Here is a 23,048-nt window from a genome sequence, read left to right on the forward strand (position 1 = left end):
ATAGATTGTAATTCGCAGAACTATTTATTTTGAAATTAAAAAAGACTAAAAATTTAGTCTTTAATGTGTTGAATTGTCAACGTTTATAAAAATGATTATTAATATGATTTATTTTGACGTGTAGATAATCTAATAAATAGTGGCTTACTAATCATTACTGACGGTTATATGTAGTGAGCAATGTAGTAAATGAATTTTATATATTGTGGACATTTTTTCTTCATCCGAGTTTTATGTTTAGTTTCAGTTTGAGTTTAGTACTGAACAACAAACTTAACAGACGATAATTATCATATGTACAATAGCTCGTTCGCAGAAACCAGAACAAGAGTAAAAAATAATGAAAAAAAAAAAGTTTACTAAGAATATAATTGTCTTCGTGGGTGTGCGGGGCGATTCGCGTTTGCGTTTTTGATTAAAAGAATGTTTTGCAAACGGAATGCTCTCAAAAGAAAACGTTATAAACGATAACTGGATTCCTTACATAGCAAATGCATTTTTACTAATTTTCTAATACCACCCATTGATTTATTATACTTTTATACCTTGTGCGGCGCTTAAAATATACACTTATTACATGAAGATGCATACCTTTAATTGAATTCCATTCTAATTTATGCCAATAACTTAAACTGGTTGAAAATATAAAGAATAAAGGCAAATGAAATTAATTATATTATTCATCAGTAGGCAAACGGGAGATTGATTAACTTTTACATATTTAATAAATTATGGTGTTAATTAGCCTTCAGCATTTATATAATAACAATTTCTAACGTCAAATTATAGAAAAACCAGTGTACATTTCTTGGTGGTCCAGATATCAAAAGATATACAACTTTTCAGACTCCTAATTGCTTTATGTTAATATATCAAATTATGATTTACTTAAAAAGTAAAAAAAAATGAATACTAATCCATTCTCGGTGGCATGTGATTAGAATCAATTTCAAGTTGAATACTTTATAAATGGAAGCAATGAACATTTCATCAGTGCGTTGGCTATGTTCTTTGGATTCACAGATTCTGATCAACGGAATTATTAAAAACCGGCCCATAGATAATTATGACTAATGTAAACTAAACGTATAAAAAAACGCTATCACCACCGTGAAAAAAAACTAAAATATTAACATTCGGTTTTTAGATGTAAAAAACACCAACGACAAAACATATTTTCCCATATACTTTCTCTGGAATGCATACGTTATTAAAATAAATCATTACTTTATTTAGTTAAATTCAGATTAAATTTATAAGTGTAAGATGCTACAGTGTATCTTGAAAAAAAAACTGCTAGATAGTAATAATAAAGGTTAAAAAATAATAGTGCTTCGCAGTCTATGAGTCCGCATGTGTCTATCATCAACGCCATTAAATACACATCACAGCAAACACATCATAATACTATAAAAACTCTCCACTTTTATGTGCCATCTGTATACGACGTATCTTTGCAATAAAGAAAAAAGGAAAAGAAAATATAGAAAAGATGTATGCACATTAAATTATAACTCGATGGACCGTTCGTTATGTTTTAGTAGTTCAACACGCACACACGTGCGGTGAGACTGTGCGCACGAACGACTAATCATTATTATTATTCCGTGTGAGGAGTAACCCATAATTAAAACCAAATTGTACGTTTGTTGGCTTAATGTTTATTTTACATAACTATCAGCAAAGGTGACGAGTGAAAAATATTTCATGTTCATTATAATTTAATCTTTATATTTCATCCTGAAAACGCAATACGATATAAAGTGTCGATAAACATTCATTTACAATATTTACCAAAATTGGTACAAATATTATTTGTCTTTAATTTACTTTATTGAGAAATTCTGTTTATTTTACCCCATTCTTCAAATAAACGGAATTGTATCATGATCTTTTAATTTTCTTTAATTGAAAGGGATCTGACACTTAATATATATATATATATATACACACATCTATAATTATATTTAATTATTAATAAAACGATAATGTTATAAAAATACACTTAACAGTACAATTTTATTGGAAATTATCAAAAATATGGCTTAGTTATACTCGAAATTCTTTTGATTTTAAGCCCATAAAAAATATATAAAACTGTAGTAGAATCGCACTTAACTGGTCAGTTATTTTATACTTAATTAAAAGTCCAATTAATTTTTTATAATCATTTCTATTGCTAATTTAGACTCGAGAAACAAGTTATATCTTTTACATAATTGTTCAATTAAATTTTATTTTTGGATAATTAAAATTTTTTGTGTCGAGAGTTCTTAATAAATATTCAAGATGAATTTCGAACCTCACATAACACTTAATTAAATATGAACAATATAATGTTTTAACAAACTATCGGGTGGCGTGATATGAAATTTTTTAAAAAAAAGTGTATATAAGAATATTTTACTAATTATCTACGGACATTTTTCCATATGACTTTTTCCATTGAAAGGTCAAAATAAAAATCCTTATTAATTATCTCAGTTAACCTCACTTTGACTACCCTACATAGGTGGAAATAGAATATAAACTTTGGGAGACTAATTAAATATTTTAATACTTTCTCCCACCTTAAAATATATTTTTACATAACTGTACATATCATTTTCTAAATTTAGGGTAGTTAAGACCTAAGCCATTTCCATTTTCCTCAGTATTACAATATAAACATTGCTTTGCAGTTAGCCTTTTTTATACTTCCTTGACAAACTCGCGTTACTTGTGCGTGTTTACAAGATGTATAAAAATTAATTTATAATTATAAATTCTATAGACTATGAATAATATTAACTTTGAATATTTTAAATATATTAATAGATTTCATGGAAGCTGTTGTAAATACCTCCATTAATTTAATGCCATGTCGCTATGCACAATATTCCAAATGATATTTAACAAATTAGCAGATCATTATCGAAATATTTACATTTTACATTTTCTCAATGTTTTATTTATTTAAGACAACAAAACCGTGAGAATCTCTGGGGAAATAAATTCTAAAAGTCTACTTTCGCGCAGTGTTATAAGTAACGAATAATAAAGTGTTGAATAGCAATACCCGAAGTTGCAGTTGTAATACTTAAATTTGACATAGTAAAAATTAATTTATGATTCTATTTTTTTTTTTTTTAACAAAATGTTGAAAAAATAATTTTAGTCGAAGCTGAATAAAATTAAAAAATCTTGTCGGTAATATTACAAATAGAATGTCGACTGTAATCGATTTTATGAAAGCTACTTCTTTGTTCAATGAAGGCTATATTTGATTTTGTGAGAGCTACTTCTTTGTTTATTAAAAACGTCAGCCAGGACGTAAATGATCGCACGTGTGTTTAGAGATATTATTTTAATCCGCTTCTTTACTGTTTGGTTCTGTTTACCGATTTATTTGTTTATGAAAGATGTTCGAGTTGTGGTCAAACTTAAACACGAACACTGCAATGCGCGTGTCTCTGCATGTGGCATGAGACTGACCCTATAAATAATAAAAATTGTTATTGTAGTTATTCATTGAACACTGACAAAGACTTTTAAAACCGCACATGTGTATAATTGTTTTAAATTTTTATATGATTAGCATTGAGTTATATATACGATACAAAATCACATCAAACCAAACCTAAATCGTTAAAATTTTCAGGAATCGACGAAAAGCTATCTATTTAAGGATCAAAGTACTAGCAAATATCGTAATCAAAATATTAACACTTCACTGTGACCCCAACATAGTTCGAAAGACAAGTGTGTCTATTGCGTGGCCATCGCAGTAAATTATATAAAAAATAAACTGCAATATTTACGTTTAAATAAGTTAATATACACAACAGCCGATAGAAATTCGAGAGAATGCATTCACTATTTCATAGGTAAGAGCTAATAATTTATAGGTAATCAGGGTTAAAAAGATTTGTGAAGTGCCGCTCTATAACGTGACCAAAGTAATTTTTTAAAGGATTACTTGGTTTGTGACTGCGGCTCGTTAACCATGCCACGAAACTAGTAAGTAACATGAGTTGTGAGTTCTTTAAGCTGCACATTTGAAAATCCAAAGTGGTAAGCTGCAAAACTATTGCTATACGATCGTGTGATCAATGACCATTATTCATATAAATACAATAATAACATAATGTATTCATATATGCAGTATCTATAAATTATAATGCACATAGGTACACTGTATTTGTCCTTGTTGTATTACATTTGCGCGAAAATTCACTTTGGAATTAATGAGATACGTTCAGTTATTCGTTGAAAGAAACCTTTCGTTGTGTACTACAAAACAACAGTATAATAATTCATGTGGTCCATTGCCCACTCATATACTCTTTATGACAAGAAAAAAAACATAAGTTAATAATTTTTTAACAACAAAATTAACATTAAGGCCGATTTATTTGTTTAATATAGTAGATTAAATTTAATAGTTTAGTTTTATTTTAATGATAGATTAATTAGAAAATTTATGTTTCATAATAGTTAAATAGAGGTCAATTTTTCGAATGTATTTTTTTAATTTTTTATTCTCAAAAGAATTTTTTATTCTTTAAACTTTCTTAGAAATGTCCTGGTTACCCAGTCCGTTGAAATTATTTCTACGATTATGTAAAGTAAATCGCGTTTTCCATTGAAAGTATAATATTTTGAAAATTCAAATGACAATTTTTAAACTAATTTTTAAGAGTTTAAAAAATACTAAAAAAATAATTTGATAAATTCTTTTATTTATAGATGGTAATAAATTTAGCTACTGTCAATTACAAATTACAATTAATCATTAATACAAATTTAGTGATACTTGGTAGATTTATTTTGAGCAAAATTTCGAAAGAGACGTATTATAATCAAAGATTAAAAATGATAATAAGATTGTTACACATTGGTCTTTTTGGTTAATAACCTTTTTTTTTTTTTTTATGAGGATCCCAATGGTTGCCAACGTTTATATGAAAGTATTACTTACACCTACATATTATAAACAAATAATTGGCAACAGATTTGTGTCAAAAAATTACTCAAAATAAAATTGTTGGTAAGTTTTCATTTAGATCTCTACAATAAGGTACAAATATATACTTGTATATATATATATTTATGTGTGTGTGTATGTATATATGTGTCGAATTTTGGCGCCGGTAAACAGCTGCTTACCGGCACACTACCTATTAGTCAATTCTACTTTTTAATATTTATTATTTCATAAAAAAAAATTATGTAACAATGTTACATTTAAAATAAAATTCGACTAGTAGTTTATTTGTTTAATAAAACTAACTTACTTATATTCAGTGGTGTTTTGGGGGTATACGCGAGTTTACGGCGTATATCAACTAACATTTTTTTAAATTATTGTATGCCCTAGAAAAATAATACTTATGTACAGAGTCTATGTTTACAAATCAGCGTAGGATAACATCACCACCAGTGAATGAATACTACCAGTAAATTAAAACTATTGAGTTTGTTACAAAAAAAAATGTTCTAATTTGATTGTAACAAGTTGTAGAAAGTAGTTTTTCATAAAAAAATTTTTTTAATTGAGTCCTACTGTATTATCACAATATCATTCGCTGGAAAATTGAAATTCTCAACATAAAATAATTAATTAAAATGTTTACGTTAACTAATTATAAATATACTACATAATTTATAATTATAATTATAAAAAAATGTATAGAGAACAAATATTTATTAACTTTATGAGTGTGGCGTGACAATACAAATGAATAAAGAAGAAAAACTCTTAACTGTTCTTTCACTGGTAAAGTCACTCTGTACCCAAAGACATTATAAAGGTTTTTTTTTCGAAAACGCTACTACTAATATTGGCTTAATTAGGGTGTACGGCTATTTCAATCCGGTCTGATGGTAACCATGGCGCATGCCGGCGCCAGTTAATGCCTGTCAACGGCTTAGGCGGCACGGACAACATTACTTGGTGTCCCGTCTTCAGTAGAACCATTTCATCCGTTTCGAGTGCACGTTAGTCTCCGTCCGCCGCTCGCCGGTGTAACAGCTGATGTCTCGTTCGATTAGTATTAAACATACGATTGTTTAAATAATTGTTTAATTATAAAATCATTTTTCGTCGATTGTTATTCTGTGTCATGTCGACTGTTTTTTTACATTTAACTGCCGTTACGGCTTTCTTAGCGACCGCAAGTGAGTGCTTGAAGATAGGGGATGATAAAAACAAACTTTTTCAAAAAGAGCCTACAGTAACAAATACTGGTAAGCTCCATTTTATTAGTTTATAGTAAAATTATTGTAATACAAAAAAAATCTGCCAACGGTATTTATTTATTTGAGATATTTCAACATAATAATTTTTAATTTACATATAATTTTTCATTAATGGTCTTGGGAAAATCTATAGTTGTAATTTTTTTTGCTCTGTCGAATAATCATTATAATAATAACAATTGAAATTAATTATTTTTACGATTGTTAGGGAAATCCGTCATTATTATATTGGATTAGGATGATTTATTGATAAGGTCGTTTCATTCTTTGCACTTTTATAATTGTACATTATACCGTTTCCATTATTTAATTATTATTGCTACTTTCTTAATATTCATGTAACAAGACAAAAAATAAAATCCAAACATTCTAATATGTATTTAATTAGTTCTAGTCCCAGAGCAACATGGTAGGCTGCTATGAATGGGCTCCTGTTACTGTCGACCTGTTGAATATCCCTTGGACAATGTCCCGGTACTAAATAGAGTAATTAATACGTCGTTATGAAACCAAACTACAGTAGACTGGTGTTTAGAGTGTACCATAACTGTTTTTCAATTACATGCAATGTATTTATACTTCCGGCATTTGCGCTTGACTTTAATACTATAAAAATGGGAAGGGCTAAACCTGCGGGTATGTACACATTAAGGAGTGAATCCATAAAAAAAAACACAACGAAAAACATTTAATATCTGAGTTTCAAGTCACGAGAAAACAATGTACAACATAAGAGGCCTCGTGACTAGGTAAACCTGCAATTTGTGTTATATATACTAAAAACGTCATTTTACAATATACTATTTTATGATTATTTTGAAGAGGGTCGAAAAGAAGAATGCGTTGGCCGACGCCGACTGGTAGGAGGATGGGTACAGGCATCATGTTAGAGTATATATTTCGGCAACAGACGGCCCACGGGACTGCGGCGGCCATGGTGATGGCGCTTGACTGCATCTGCCGCCTGGCGTCAGCCGTCTGTCCCATATTGGTACCCTACAGGCGCCTGGTGTTACAGTCCTCGACGCTGTCCTGGTTATATTCGCCGCCAGTATATTAACGACACGCATCACAAAAGGCCTTTTTTGCTGCAGTATAAAGTTTTTTTTTTTTTTAATGGAGACCTTTTATTGAATACTAGATGACATTTCACACCCCGTCACGCGATTGTATTCTGCGACAAATTTTATTAACTATTGTTGATACGAATCTTACTGGGTTAAAACATATCCAGTCTATTATTTTCTCTACATACGCATTTCATCCGTCCATATTGTTAATCTAAACTGAATAGTGAAATGTATTTAAAAAAATCATGATGGTAGATTCATTAAAAAATGGTGATTTTATTTGTTTAATTTCAATATTATTTATAAAAGTAAACAAGATTAATTAATAACAAAAATTATGAGTGATCAGTAGTAGTAATTTAAACAATAAATTTTATATTGATATTTTACATGTTCGCTTTTATCCGCTTTATATGCGTAGGATGGTTAAATTTTTTGAAGGGCGAAATAGAATTTTTCCCCGTCCAAGAAATAATTTTTATACAACAATATACGCAATGTTATATATGTATTATTTTGCTAAATTTTAGGGGGCCAAGTCCCCTAGTCTCCCTCGCCCTAAGCCTATAAACCGCTTGTTAACAATATCAAAAACAATTTTACGTCATATTTTTTCCTTTGTTTACCCACATAAACTAAATTTTAGTTAATGTAAATGAAAATAGACGATGACTATTTCATTGCATCTGTTTATTCTCTATTGTTACGAATGCCATTAGAAACAAAAGCACCGGCGATAATACTCAGCATAGTATTATTTCCCTTAGTCGTTGTGCATGTGTGCGTATATAGTATATAATAGTATTTATAAATGTACTTATAATGGTTAATTGATAGTTCTCAGATGTGAGAGCGTTATTTTTGGATCTATCACAATATGCTGTTACCCCAACACAAACATCTTGGAAGATTTTGATGAGCGCTACTTTTTATGCTTTACGAATATATTTATTACACAGCCACGTTTGAAAGCATAATATATTTCATTCACAACTAAAATATAAACCATTAGTTTCATCAAAGAAACCCATAAATCGGCCGCTAAACAATAAATAACATCTTCATGTTTGTTTAACCCGTCATGAGATGTTGATTAATTAATTGAGTAAAACAAAGTATCCTCGAGCTACTACGCGAAATTTTCTTCTGGCCAATCCGCTGTGACATGTTTGCCTTGTTTCCAAAAAAATGTTTTAAACAAAAAATCTGAACTTTTTTTCTACGGTATCCTAGTGAATAAAAGTAAGAGCGAGATACTTGTACCGCGCAATAGTCATGTTTTTATTTTTAGGTTCAGACAGTATTCGTTAAAGATTATTCTTTTATTTATTTCTGTGATTTACTCGTCGCCATCAAACCCGAAATCGGAATTCGGCATCAGTAGCTCAAAACGATAAAGACAGTAAAAACAATAATATATTATTCACGGTTCAGATGTATTGTCTATGTGTATTGGTCTGCGCGGTAACACGGTCTGTTAGTTTGCTGCTGTCACTCTCTCTCGTTAACAGTTAATGACATGTTGGTGTATACCATTAAGCTGGAGCCCGTTAAAATGAAAACAAAGTACATAATATTACACGTTCCAAACAGTAATTATAAATTATAACGACAAACGCTCTTTATTGAAACGAACAACTGTCGAGTAGTCTCTAGAGGATATTGTTTGCTGTTGGCGGCAGGAAACGCACAGGTGTAAATTTTTCTCTTGTATATGTACTGGAAATATTTAAAATGGTTTTTCGTTTCCGGGCGTGAAACACGCACAACCAAAATTAACTGACCCCAAGTGTCGTTTTGCACCCGGACCTGAGTTCTCTTACTAAACGACCATATTCATAATTGCATTGTTGAACATTTAAACTATCACTTTGGTATAATTAATTTCACGGAGTCAATTTTCTTTCTTGTTTTATTACTTATTTATAATGAATTTAACTAATTACGTTATTTTATTGCATTTTTGGTATTTTTTTTTTTTTTTTTATAAAACGTTGCATTACATTATGCATCTAATCAAATAATATGACTAATATTATGATTTATTTGTAATAATGAGAATATTAACGCTAATCCGCATCCGTCTTCTCCTTAAATCGTATGTTTTTTTATTAATCTGTAGCGTGCTCTCTTTAATTGATCCAAGTTAAACGCCAGTTTAACATAATTGTATTTATTTACTTAAAATTATGGAAAAATATATTTACCTAGATTCCACAAACAACTTAATTAAAATAATAGATATTTAAGTCTATTCAGACTCTTCGTACATAATTTTTTTCTACATTGATTACGGCCACACGGAAGTAATCGGATCAACAGTACGATGCATTTCATCGGTCACTAGTTAATGAAACACTGCGTTGTTTATCTCGACAGTTTATCTATAATTATTGATTATTTACTGTCCTCTGCCTTGTCTGTGCATAATATTATAACTGTTATGTTTAGTACGATTTTTATCTCTTCATCAGATCTCAAACTCTTCGCCTCAGCGCGGTACCTTCGAATTTCAAACCTGATTTATTTTAATATTTGTTTTTAGACCGTACAGAAAAAATATCAACAACATAAACTACTTCCGAACGCAGACTCCTCTACCTCTCTAGTTTCTTTTTGTCGACCGCTTGTACAAACATAATGTGTGCCTCCTATAGTCCTCCGAGTCTCTTAGCTCAGCGTGACTTCTTCTCGTCTCTTGTTTTACAATATAATACGAGTACACGTATACATAAATGCATGTATATACATATAGTTTAATAATGAAATAATAACATGTTAGCCCACCTATACAAGTATATTATGTAATATACATATATATATATATACTTTGCGGCGGCTGTTGTAGACACAAACAGACTGTCGGGTCGGGTATGAGAGGGGTGTGCTCTCGTCTTGCAGAACTGGTGTAGTCGGCAATGTACACATAAAAAAGCAGGGCATAAAGATAATATTGTAGAGGAACCACCTCCGGGACTATTATTGTGTATTACTTAGAAGTGGAATGCACAGGCTAGGCCGGTAATTATTTTCATACGCACAGAGGCGGCCGTTATTGTGAACATAATTTTTTTTTTTATTATTATTTATCTTAATTCCAGTTCCGTACATCAAAAGATTGAGCGCATCGAGTGAATTCTCACAACAATTATCTTCCGTTTGTGATACAATTGTTATCTGTTCGGTTAGTATTATTTTTTCGTAGCCCATTAATTTCCACACAATCTTCATTATCTTGCACTATAGTTTACATCGTCTTGTAATGTCCCAGCGACCGTTGGTTAATACGCCTACTACCACCGCACTGCGAACATCTGAAGAAAATAATAACAATCGCCGTCGATCCAACGAGAAGACGAATCGTTGCCGGCGCACACGCGGGTCTAATTATTGCACAGCGTATAGTACCTGTCGTCTGGCGCTCTTGCTTTTTGCTCTTTTTGTTGTTAACCTTATAATTTGGGGCGGATGAAAGTAATCACACCAACAGTCATCTAACGTTCTACAAGTTCCCCGGGGCAATGGCAGCAAGCAGCCTAAAAATACACAATGACGCTAATCTTTTTATTTTCCCTTCGTATTGAAAAAATTATGAACCAGTTTATCAAAAAAAAAATAATAATAATAACATTATCATTATCGACAATTTATAGCGTTTTTTCTAGTAAATTATATGTCTGGCTAAACGATTTTGTTCATTTTTACCGCCGTAATAAAATAATGGACTTGGACGACTCTACTAGTTAAAAATGTGAGAAAAAAATCTATTAATTAGTTAGATTTATGGCGACTGTTCGTTGGATTTAACGATGACCTATATGGCTGTGTGTTTGTTATTACAAAATCGTATGCCGAGAACACATTGCCAAACCGTTTTGTCGTACACAAGAACAGTGATGGTGCGATAGCGGCGGCGATATTAATCTGGACAGATCCATGTATATCATATTGTCGCCGTCGGACGGATGACTTAACGTTTTCGATGGCACTGTCCGATAATGAAACAAGATTAATATCTCACATTTTGTATCCTCGGGAACAGGCGACGACCGTCGAATACCTCGAAAACAATATAATAATAGCTAAAAGATCCGACGCCGGACAGATCTTTTCGTGAATAGTGTTGTACAATGTGGTGGTGGCGCCCAAATTATATTTTTCTTGTCTCGGTTTGTAAATGCTATTTCGCAAGTGTATCGTATGTTCGGCTATCGACTATATTATTATTCAATGGAAATAAAATAAAAACGGTTTACTACATTGTGGTGTATGAATGTTTCGTGGAAACGAGAAGGGTAGATAATGGCGTCAAGGGTGTTTGGTGGCGCCAGACAAATACCTAGTGTAGAAAAACACCAACAAGCCACTACTATTAGTACCAACTACCCTAAAAATATCAGTAACAAGAGCAGCGAACAACACATATTCTTACAGTATAATTGCACTACCTGCACATCCTGTCCGCTGCATGTTAACAACTGTTACCACTCACCATACATGATTAAATTTGTGTTCCCTTCGTTCTCTAATAATATGCCTAACAAGTTGAATTACGCCATCATTGTTTCTGTGAACTACGGACAATGAAGTCAGAACACAAAACAAACTAAAAGAATATTCTAATGCACAAGACAAACATATCGCTTATTGTTGTTTGTTAAAAAAAAAAAATGTGTCGCTAATTTTTTACAAAGTGTACACCGATTTCTACAGATCGTAACGACAGAATCGAGTTTGTCTAACACAAACATACATTTTTGTGAAATGTGTTCAAGTTATCGAGTAGTAACGTTTAATAAATTCATATCACGGTCGCTCTTCTAAGCTGTCCACGCGCATTAGATTATAAGTTGGTCATTTTTCTTTTACATATTATATCATCGATATAAAGCCAGTCGACGGCAGCAAACCCAGTTCTGTTACAGTATATATAAACACTTGAGTGTTTTTTAAATACGTTTCAGGGAGTGTATGAAATACAAGTAGCCACTTACTGTCTTTACGAACGGACTATCCGTAAGTACATGCTATTTATTGTCAACTGCAGTGTTATCGGTAGATATGATTTTAATGATAGATGCTCGTATTTTTTGCTCTGAGAATCTCATCAACGAAATATAAATCATATAATCTTATAACTAACTAATATAATTAATGAAATCTTGTATCGATGAAATTAGTTCGTCAGCGCGTGTGTCGTATTTTTTAAAAGAATAAAAAACATAAATCTTTTGTACGAAAAAATAACTTGCCGATTTATAAGTCTCATTTGTATAATAATTTGTATAAATAAGATTGGAACACGCGATCCTTTTTTGAGCGCGTGCGACTTGCGGATAAAATCGCTTTAATTTGTATTTATGTGACTAGGTAGGGCATGTGGCGCAGGCACTCGAATGGACATTCGGCCCGATTAAGTTAATTAGTATTCAACTGGTGGCAATAACGGATAACTGATACTTGTGGCCCGCTTGCCATGGTGGAGAGGTAATACTATACTTGGTGGTACCTGCACTACTGTTATTTATACCTTCACAGTCTATGACATGTGGTCTTGTCCAGTCACTTCTAAGTGCTGTGACGACAAACGTCATTAGTGCGATTTGCATACGACATTAATCGCGAATTCCGTATGTATCTTTCCGCGCGTGTTAAGCTGGTACAACATTGTCGTCGCCAACGATTATGATGTGTACATATAAATGTTTTAATAATTTCGTTGACGTTTAATGTTTGCCCAATCGCTTTAGTCCGAGTCGTTGGCAATTGAGCTTTGATTTTGCTGTCGAATACTTGGCCAATGTTAAAAAACCGGGTAAATGGAGTAGGTTATTTTCAGCGTGCGATTCCATGGCGTTTCAGCGAACTAATATTTATAGTCTCTCTTGTGCTAAACCTTCTGCGGTGCACACCAGTCGAAAACGTCTGGGACAAGGCTATTATAGAGCGAATACGACTGCAGTATCGACATAACTCAACTATTATTACGCGTACTTTGCCGCCGTCGACTATATAAACTAATAAAGGCCAAGTGTACAATAAAAAAGTATAAAATAATTTACCTTACTGGCGTTCATTAAACGTTATTAAAATTCCACGAGCCTTTACCTGAGCCCCGTCGCCTGTATATCCGTTGGTGACTAGCAGCGGCAGTCATTGCTACGGTCACGCACATAAATAATATTTTTTATTTCTACAGTTATCTATTATTGTGTTTATTTTTCTTTGTCATAATCTACCATAGTTATTGTTTATTCCTATCAGGAAAATCGGATTCCACGATCGATGCCAAAAAATTAATTATTTATACTAAAAAAAATTGTTTATGTCTTCGCCTAAAGACTTAATAAGGGCCCGTTGTCGATGCATGTTGAGTCTAATCAATATTAAACGTGTATGTTTACATTAGTAACTCGAATAAGTATTATGGATTACGACTGGTGTCTGCGTTGTAACAATATTATTTACTAAAAATTAATTATTTATTCTGATCAGCCAACGATGACGCGAGTACAAGGCAAATCTAAATGATCGACCGCTTAAGATCGTACGTTGGGAGTTCGACGGAAGAAACAATGTGGATGATTTTTTTTTTTTTTTTTTAATTCTCGACAATACAACGCGCAGCAATAATTCATTTCGCCCTCATGTTCGTTGTTCAATCAGACTACTTTTAATGGCTCTTCGGAACACAAATACCAAACGTCGTATTCACGACCGTATACGGGAAACACTGTATTATGGTAATTTGAGATTGCATTGAAAGACAAATTAATGGCTTCAAACGGACGTGTATTAGACAATAGGTTTATACCGTATAATTAGATGTTATATGTTTGCCATTTGCATAAGGTTTTTGGCTAGACAACGACAGCCATGGCGCGTGCGAGTCCTTCGAAGAAATCATTTTTATTTTAGCATTATTGATTGCGAATTATTTTTTCTCAACCGTAACTATCCCAACCTAATATTACATCACTCTCGTATGAATCTAGTCGTTACGCCGTTTACACTTACAAATAACCTCGGCCGGTCAATATAAACAACAGAATTTATTATTAATATTATACTCGCTAAAAATAAAGACTGAGACTTGGTTGTACATCATAAAAAATAAGATCGTTAAACGAGGGTCGAGCTATGACTGTGTTTAAACCTCACGCGATTGAATGTTACTTTACCCTCTTGGCATTTACACGTTTTTTATTTTTCATTTTTAATGATCTATCAGACCAAAAGCCAACTAGCCAGGTCAAGCTGCGTTTTCGTTTAAATGCAAACTCTCTAAAACAATCCAAGACGAAACGCCCACCACTTATTCATACCCGCGAAAATATTAACTGCGATCTGGTTAGGTTCCCAAGAATTTTATTTCAACCGAATATTTTTACGAAGTTCATGTTTAATTCTTCTCTGTTCTCATTTGAAGGATATGATACTTCGGTCTTTGTGCATAACATTAGTCAAACTGTTCATTGCGTTCGTACAAAAAAATCGCTATAACAATACAATATTATTATTGACCGTTTGCATTTATAAATGTTTCCATTTGTAAACTTGTTTTTTTGTTTTCCAGACACAGAACTTCGGTGCTATTGCAACCTGTCCGAGTGCATAGTCAACGGTTACATGTGCAAGTCGTCGGGGGCCGGATGTTTTTCCGAACTGGAAGTGTCCGACACCGGACTGTACGTGCTCAAAGGCATTTACGGTTGTCTGGACTTACTGCCGCTGTGAGTAACAATAAAAAATCAATTATTAATGACATTATTCCCAAATCTATGGACGCATATTTTCTCTGGAGAACAAAATAATTGAAAATTATGTCCAAGGTCGCTGACAAGTGATCGGGCCGAATACATTATTATTATTATTGTTGTTTGGCATTTGCGACAAGTCGATAGACTTCACTTTTCCATTCTTTGATAATAACGTACCATAATATAAATAATAGACCGGACCGGCAGCCGTTCCCAGACCCTCTACTCAGGTGCATTGTACGTTAATAATAATGGTAGCGATTGCCGGCGCCTGGCTCATTCGACACACAAACGCAGTGCATGTAATCCCGTGGATTTCAATTTATTCCATCTCCCTCTTTCCTCTCTGAGTATTTCTTTTATTTTTATTTACACTCCGACGGTACGTTTGCCGTAACGATAATAATTATTACCCGCACACGTCGCCTGGAAATTCTTTACAATGTACTCGTGATTTCGGCGGATAGATTCATTTGTATTTTTTTATTCCTTATCCCGTCAATCCCGCAACTCTTCGTACAAACGGGCTCGCCCTAATGTATCGTCTTCGTAAAACAACTGAGATATTATCTGTGCAATGACACTTTCCTTACCGCCACTTATCATCCTTCAAATAATCTCCGGATCGACTGCCTTCGACGCTTGTTATATTTTGGTCTCTGGAAAAAACTATTGTTTTCCAAAACCATAGGTTAACCTTCAAATGAGAAAATCTCAAGCAATTGGACTAACACGATTATAATTTTAAAACTAATGGATTTTAATGTAATTGTTTAGGAATAAAAGCTGCGATGAAATATTGAAAACCGATGTCGACCCGTACCACTGCTGTACACAAGACATGTGCAACGACAACAACGCAATTATGAGTCTCGGGACGAAGAAATACTTTTCTTTGCCTTCGGCCTTGAAAGACGAAAGCAGTGAGTTGATATTGACAAGTGTAGTCAATTTTATAACAATTTATTTTTACTTTTTAAAAACCAAATTTGTCTACGGCAGGATTGATTGGATTCAGTTACTCTATTTAATGATTTATATCGACACTGAAATTTAATTGTTGAAACTCGAAAATCGCCCACTTTCATTGATAACTCTAAATATTTTCGTATAGTCTTAGAGGCATAAATTTTAAATCTTCTGGACAATTTTCCTCTACTTTTTAATCGTGAGACTTTATTTGAGTGTACTAAACTGCTATTCCCAAAACTAGATAAATGCAATTAAATTCTTATATGATAATGAGTTGAGGAAAATACTGGTAATTAATGAAATGATGATTTAATAAATAATTTCATTTGATTTAAGTCACTGGTAACATGAAAAGTCTTTTAATAGTCGGCCGAAAGACTTGAAGCGAATATCTGTTACCCATGTGTGCATTATCTCGGAACACCTGTAAACTGTGCCATTTGGACTGATTTTGAGTGTAATATGCGGCCAAGAATAAATTATAGATTTTAATTACTTCAAGTAAATTTCGATTTAAAAAATAATAATTTTTGTCGAATCCCCGATCGGGCCTAAGTTGTTATAACAAAAAACAATCCGCCTATTAGTCTCAAATAAGTTTTATAGCTTAATAGAATTAATAGTGATCAGAAAAATAATATAACTATAAAGATTGTAAAATTATTTAAATCTAATTAAAAATGTTTAAATACTTTTTTTGAACTAAGTCCCTTAGTCCATATAAATTATTTTACTTCATAAAATAATAAAATAAATTTTAAATAATAATTATTATTTTAAGTAAAGAGTTGCAAGTGTGTCTTCGAGATTTAAATATTAACATGTTAGTTGTTTGTCCAGTTGAATAATTATCATATTTTTTTTAAACACATTTTTGGCATTTAAAAAATTCATTTCTGTAATCAATAAATGAAATTAACTATATAGTTTATGTATTTTTGAAATTTAAAATTCTCGAAAAATGTATATTTGAGACCCAAGTGATTCGTTATAGTTGGTCGTATACCATTAGTTCAGTAGTTTGTTTTATTAAAAATAAAAATTGATATTTAGTTACTTAACTAATTTCAGTAATGGGCAGTTTCGGGTTGTGAATACCGTAAATTACACACTTAACAACAAGTGTTAAATAAATTAACCTGTAATTTTCGCATAGTTTACAATCATCTACGATACACCATATCGTAGTTAATGGCGTATTGGCGATAAAAACCTGTGAGCGCAAACAGCAATTAGAAGTTGTAATGATTATTAGGCGAGAGTCATTAATGTTTATTTTCGTTTTAAAAACTACTAATAGTATTTCAAATTTAGTCTATCAGATTTGTAATGCACATTTAATTAGAGTTTGTTTCAATGGCTCGGTTGAAAACAAATCAAATTTACCGAATTGTTTACACGGTCTGCGGTAATTTTGGTCAACGTTGACTATTTTATTGCTAATGGATTCACCAGTTAAAATGTAACTGTGGAGTTCGTTAGAGACCCCTTTGAGCTGCAGTAAATATTTCTCGTGTTATATTAGAAATGATTTTTTTACACATTTTCTACGCCGATAAAGCAATTTTAATTTATTACAAAAACCTTCACTCTATTTGATTCGTGTTAATTACTCAACCGACCTGCCTATTGGATCGCGTTACTGACGGTCTTGTCGCGAAAGTTTCTGTTGGTTTACTATGGAGATGTTTTTTCCCAATCTCATTCGAACTCGCGCTTAAAAAAACATTTCAAGGGAACCGCAGTGATTCATTACACATCATGCACTTTTGCAGTCACCTTATTACACCATTACATAACGTACATTAGTTTGTACTTGGCGGTCACAAATTATTCTTCACTCAAGCGCACGGTAACGGCGGCGGCACTTTAAGTGCATCATTTCGGTTTTGGAATTGACCTTGTCGTCATTGTTTCATTACGGTATACGGTTTTATTGTTGAAAAGAAATAACAAAGTAAACGCGTTTAAGTAGATATCATTTTGGAGTGNACTTTAAGTGCATCATTTCGGTTTTGGAATTGACCTTGTCGCCATTGTTTCATTACGGTATACGGTTTTATTGTTGAAAAGAAATAACAAAGTAAACGCGTTTAAGTAGATATCATTTTGGAGTGGAATCTGGAAATAATAATATCGCGTTCGTCGGCATAATATTATACTAGAAAAATCCATTAGTCTGTCCGGCCGTCGCGGGAAAGGATAAGGAAAAAATGAGTTTGGTTAATTACGTTTGGAAATGTAAACAGATAAGTAGGATACCTTGTAAAACCAGTTAACGGCGGCGGGCCGAGAGTAATGGCGCGGAGTGGAAACACACACGCGGCCCTCTACACACGAAATTACTGTGTATATTTTATTATTATGTTCTCTGATCGTCTTTGGGTCCTTGCCAGGCAGAAACCATTAGCGTCGTGTGTACGTCGCGACCAGCTGAGGACTGCACTAGGCGGTGGCGCTTTTACATAATATTGTATTTCGACAATGTGTATTTCTCTTATCTCCGACAGACCTGTTTTTCCCGTGAAGAGAAAAAAACGCGTTTTCATGATGGTCGCACGGCGATATTTACAAAATATTTCTCTCGTGTTGTCAACGCTCAAAAAACAATTAAAACGTCCATATGATTATCGGATAGTGTGTTGTCGCGCCGCCAAATTACTTGTAAAAAGCCTACGCGGTCACCCACCGGAGGAGCTGATAAGAAACCGGCCGGTGTTGTTGTCGCTGCCGACGAAAACTCGAAATCCGTTCGACGCTCGTGTAATCTCGTATCGATCCGCATTAGTTACTCAATGTACGAACAATCCATCTTGTCTACGTCACACGTGATTATTATTCGAGAAAAACGTCATCGTTAACGTTTAAGTGGAATTCGACACGGTCGGGACACCCGTGGCAAATAAGCGCTGCGACGGTTCAAACCGCTCCGAACAATTGTTGCGTAATGAGTTTATTTTTAACGACAGTTAAATAGAGAACGCGCACGAGTTGAACGAATTTCGGTCCATTGCGACCAGCCTCAGTAATTACTATTGTACGATCCGTCGCACAAGTGCCGTTAATTATTATTATCTAGTTCAAAACACAATGGCTTTAATTTGTTAAGTTATGCTAATACAGTTCTTGTCGTTCCTCTTTAAATGGTTTTCTTATTCCGAAGGTTTCGCTGTCTTGTTTTTAGCGCAGTGCACTTTGTACTCAGCCGACGGTAGGTTGACACATGTTTGAACGCGTTAAAATAACATTACACTTTTACATCTTTTCACTAATGTTTTTTTGATTTTTGTTTATGCAGACGTTCAGACCAATAACACGAGAACCGTTTGGCAAAGGCGCAATACAGCCATGATATCCAACACCGAAATGGAATGGTTCGAGACCATGACTCTGTTCGTACCGATATGCGGCGCTGTAGCGCTCGTGCTTCTGGTGTTCATCGCCATCAAACTACTCAAGTCCAACAGTTCGCTGGACGACGGATCGTTGGTGTCGAAAATAAGGTAAACATCTCTACAGTGTTTATGTTAACTGGTCGACGATGTGTGCCAGCGCACAATTCAAATATGATTCTATTCTTAACAAAAAGAAAACTGTTTTGGAAGCTACCGCTAAACGCATGTGGTGTGATATTACTGGTACGAGTCCTCCGACGGGACAGGAAGGAACCAGTGACTCTATTAATAATCGGCTAGCACGTCGAGCGATGTTCACACGAATAGCACACGTCGATCCGGTGATTAATATTCGCTTTTCAGTAATTCCACGTTTTATCAAAATAATAATGTATTTTTTAAACCAAGTTCCGACACAAAGCGGCAAAAAAAAATCGTCGGTGGGTACATAAAAGTAATAAATTATAAATTTCTAAGCCTATGTTGCAACTGTTCGTCCGGTTTCGCTCAGAACCAATATAATTTTGAAATTTTATCATGCCCATGAACACGGGATGGCTTCTTATGTTCAATGGTTACTCCATCGTCAGACCTCCCAAGGAGAGAATGCTTCATGCTTTACGGTTTTTGTGAAAAATACACTTAAAATTATTTTTATATTCAATTACGACAATCAATCATATTGTTGTAATCGATTTCGCTACATTTAATAAACGATAGGCATGTTATACGCATAAATCGTAATATTTTATTTTGCCAGTGACAAGTCTAAATGTAATTGTAGTTTTAGCTACGAAAATTTCATTTTAATATATTTTTTTTTTATCGTGGTACTTTCAACTTAATACTAAATTACTATTTTAATACTAAATTAATACTATTTAATTTAATTAATACTAAAACTACTTAGTCGTCAGTTGTTGTCGACTACAGAGAATTTTTATAATTCGTCTGCGAATATTTTAGGAGACGTACTTTTTTAACCAATTTTTTTTTTTATAGCAACAATATTTCTTTTGTATCTCGGATATTGTGCTATTTACTTTCTCCTCTGCGCAACGTAAAAATACAACAATAATGATTATTATTGGAAGAATTAGATAATACTCCGATGAATTTAAATATTTCACGTCAAAAATATGAATTTAACGTAAGTTTTTTTTTTTTTAGACCAAATAAAAACTATGGTTTTACTATACTGCCCAACGGCAGAGGATCAGGACCGGGGGGCGTGCACAACACAATGAAAGTATCGTCTAATGGTTACCACAAGTGTGTACAGTCGAAGATGCTTCCCTCTGACGTATACAGGCCAACTACATACGTGTTCGCCGTACCTACGACAGCCGAGAAGAACGCAGCTTATGCCAACGCCAACCATATCGACTTGGCCAAGCACAGCCTGATCGCGCCCGTCAACTGTTGTCACTACGAAGAAACTTTGAGCGCACAGAGTCCTCCTCAGTACACGCCAGTAGACACAAACAACAAAAACAACAACGATCCGACGGTCGCTGTTCCTACGGCATGTCACAACTTGTAACCGATGGAGTACTGACCGGTTCGGCGAAAAATGCGTTTTGTCTAGTCCGAAAAAAAAAATTCGACTAATATTAATAATAATTGTTTTTATTTATATATTTGAATTATTATTATTATTATTAAAGTTGTTGTTGTTACTGTTGTATATAAACCTGTACTATTCGCATGGAATATGTACATATTTATTGTAATTCGCTTCGTATTGACAACATATAAATGTGCGTACACGCCATTAGATTAATTGTCAGGTCGGCCGCCGTGCAATTTTCGGGTATATTTTTTACTGTCCTTTGCGGCCATTTTTTATAATTATCTGTTATCACTTTCATAGATTATATAACAACAATCAAAGATTTTTAATTATACGACCATAATTCCCAGATCCTACTGTGTCTTAACTTCTTTAGAGCTCTTCGACAATGTGTTCGTTATTTGTTTACTATTATAAATAATGATTTTGATTTTTATGGTATTAACACTAATCGAGTATCTTGAAGATTAAACGATTTGTGATAATTATTATAAGTGATAACTTATCAATCCTGTGAAATATACCTCAGACAGCTTTAAAACAATATGCCACATTTTGTTTTGATTTCAAAAATACAATTTTTTTTTTTACACAAATCATTGTATTTTTCAAGTTTAGGACGTCTTTCGTGGATCTAATGTGTTTTTTTTATATAATATAATTAATTTTGTTATTAAATTTCACAACTGTCTGATGTATGATTTCATTTAGTGCGAAATCATAATTTTTAATAAAAAATTTTATGCGAAGTACCTAATACAATTATCATTTCATTTAACAATTTTGATCGCCGTTACTGTAAGACTGAACCGCACAGGGTAAAATATTTTAAATTTTAATAATTATTATATAATTTTAAATGCGCATCACTTTTATTATTATGGTCTATATTTTTTTATCTTGTTTTTTTATTTGATCTGCATTTTTGTGTATTTATCTAAAACACTTATATTTCATTATTATTATATGTATAGCAAATTAATAATTAGTTATTTAAATATAAAAACCTGTATGCATAGAATGTACATTTTAATAATTATCACGTGTTATGTTATTGTAAATAAATTATAAGAAACAATCAATCATTGTTTTTCTTATTATTTCTGTATATTCTCACGCACAGCTATTCACATTGAATATTTAACATTAATTTTATAAAAAAAAAATATACATATATATTTGTATAAAATATGATAACACATAATAGTAGTTATATTTTAAAAAACCCAGCTCAGGGGGGTCGCGGCACAGTGGTGACGTGGCATAGTTGGATCAGGTATAGTGATATCTGACAGTGATTAAAATCACTATCAAAAATAAACGATTCGATGCAAATCTTTAGATAGTGTTTAATTTTAAAAAAATTGGTGTTTTATTCCAAAAGCTACTTGATCTGCTGGTTCCTTATTAATATCTCGATTAAGATAAAGTATGTCGAATGAAAAAGGGTTTATTAAAAAATATTATTTCTCATAAAAAAATTGTGTGGATCCATAAACTTTTCAATAAGTTATAGCATTATAAAGTTAAATATAATATAAATAATAAAATCGAGAGTTTTCAGACGAAAATAGTATTCGATACACATTTTCACCATGAAGACAAGTCTAGAAGTCAAATTTTTTTTTTTCAAATTAAAGTATATTACATTAGCTTTAATTTAAGATATATATTAAAGTGTCAGACCTCCCGGAATATTTTCAAAAGTTAAGTTGAAAAAGTAAATTTTTTGTGAAAAAGTTGTCATTTTAAATCCTCCCTGTGGGCAGGTTAAGCGTCAGATTTACAAAAAAAATATACCAAATGATAAGTAAAGACATCAAAAATCTATAAAAAAAAAAATTATATTGATATGTTCATTTTTGAAAAAGTTACGGCAGTTTTTAGTTAAAAAAATTGAAAAAATTTCGAAAATTAGCGATTTTTAAATTTGTAATTTTTTTGGAGGTTTCCCCCATTTATAGGGAACGAGGGAAATTTTTTCAATTTTGAAGGGTAATGTCTTCGACTAGATACGATTTGTGATCTTTTGACGTAT

The 23,048-nt window shown here is 32.6% G+C and overlaps 1 protein-coding gene across 1 annotated transcript; it reads left to right on the top strand.

Moving 5' to 3' along the window:
- Positions 1-5,939: 5,939 nt before the first annotated feature.
- On the top strand, positions 5,940-22,092 carry LOC126899418 (uncharacterized). The gene is made up of 5 exons (XM_050674369.1): positions 5,940-6,228; positions 14,887-15,043; positions 15,848-15,993; positions 19,341-19,545; positions 20,608-22,092. The coding sequence occupies exons 1-5, from the start codon at positions 6,105-6,107 to the stop codon at positions 20,978-20,980; spliced, it is 1,005 nt and encodes a 334-aa protein (XP_050530326.1). The 5' UTR covers positions 5,940-6,104; the 3' UTR covers positions 20,981-22,092.
- The last annotated feature ends 956 nt before the right edge of the window (positions 22,093-23,048 follow it).

Source organism: Daktulosphaira vitifoliae, unplaced genomic scaffold, assembly GCF_025091365.1.
Source record: "Daktulosphaira vitifoliae isolate Bord-2020 unplaced genomic scaffold, ASM2509136v1 Scaffold_2, whole genome shotgun sequence".
Taxonomy (NCBI): domain Eukaryota; kingdom Metazoa; phylum Arthropoda; class Insecta; order Hemiptera; family Phylloxeridae; genus Daktulosphaira; species Daktulosphaira vitifoliae.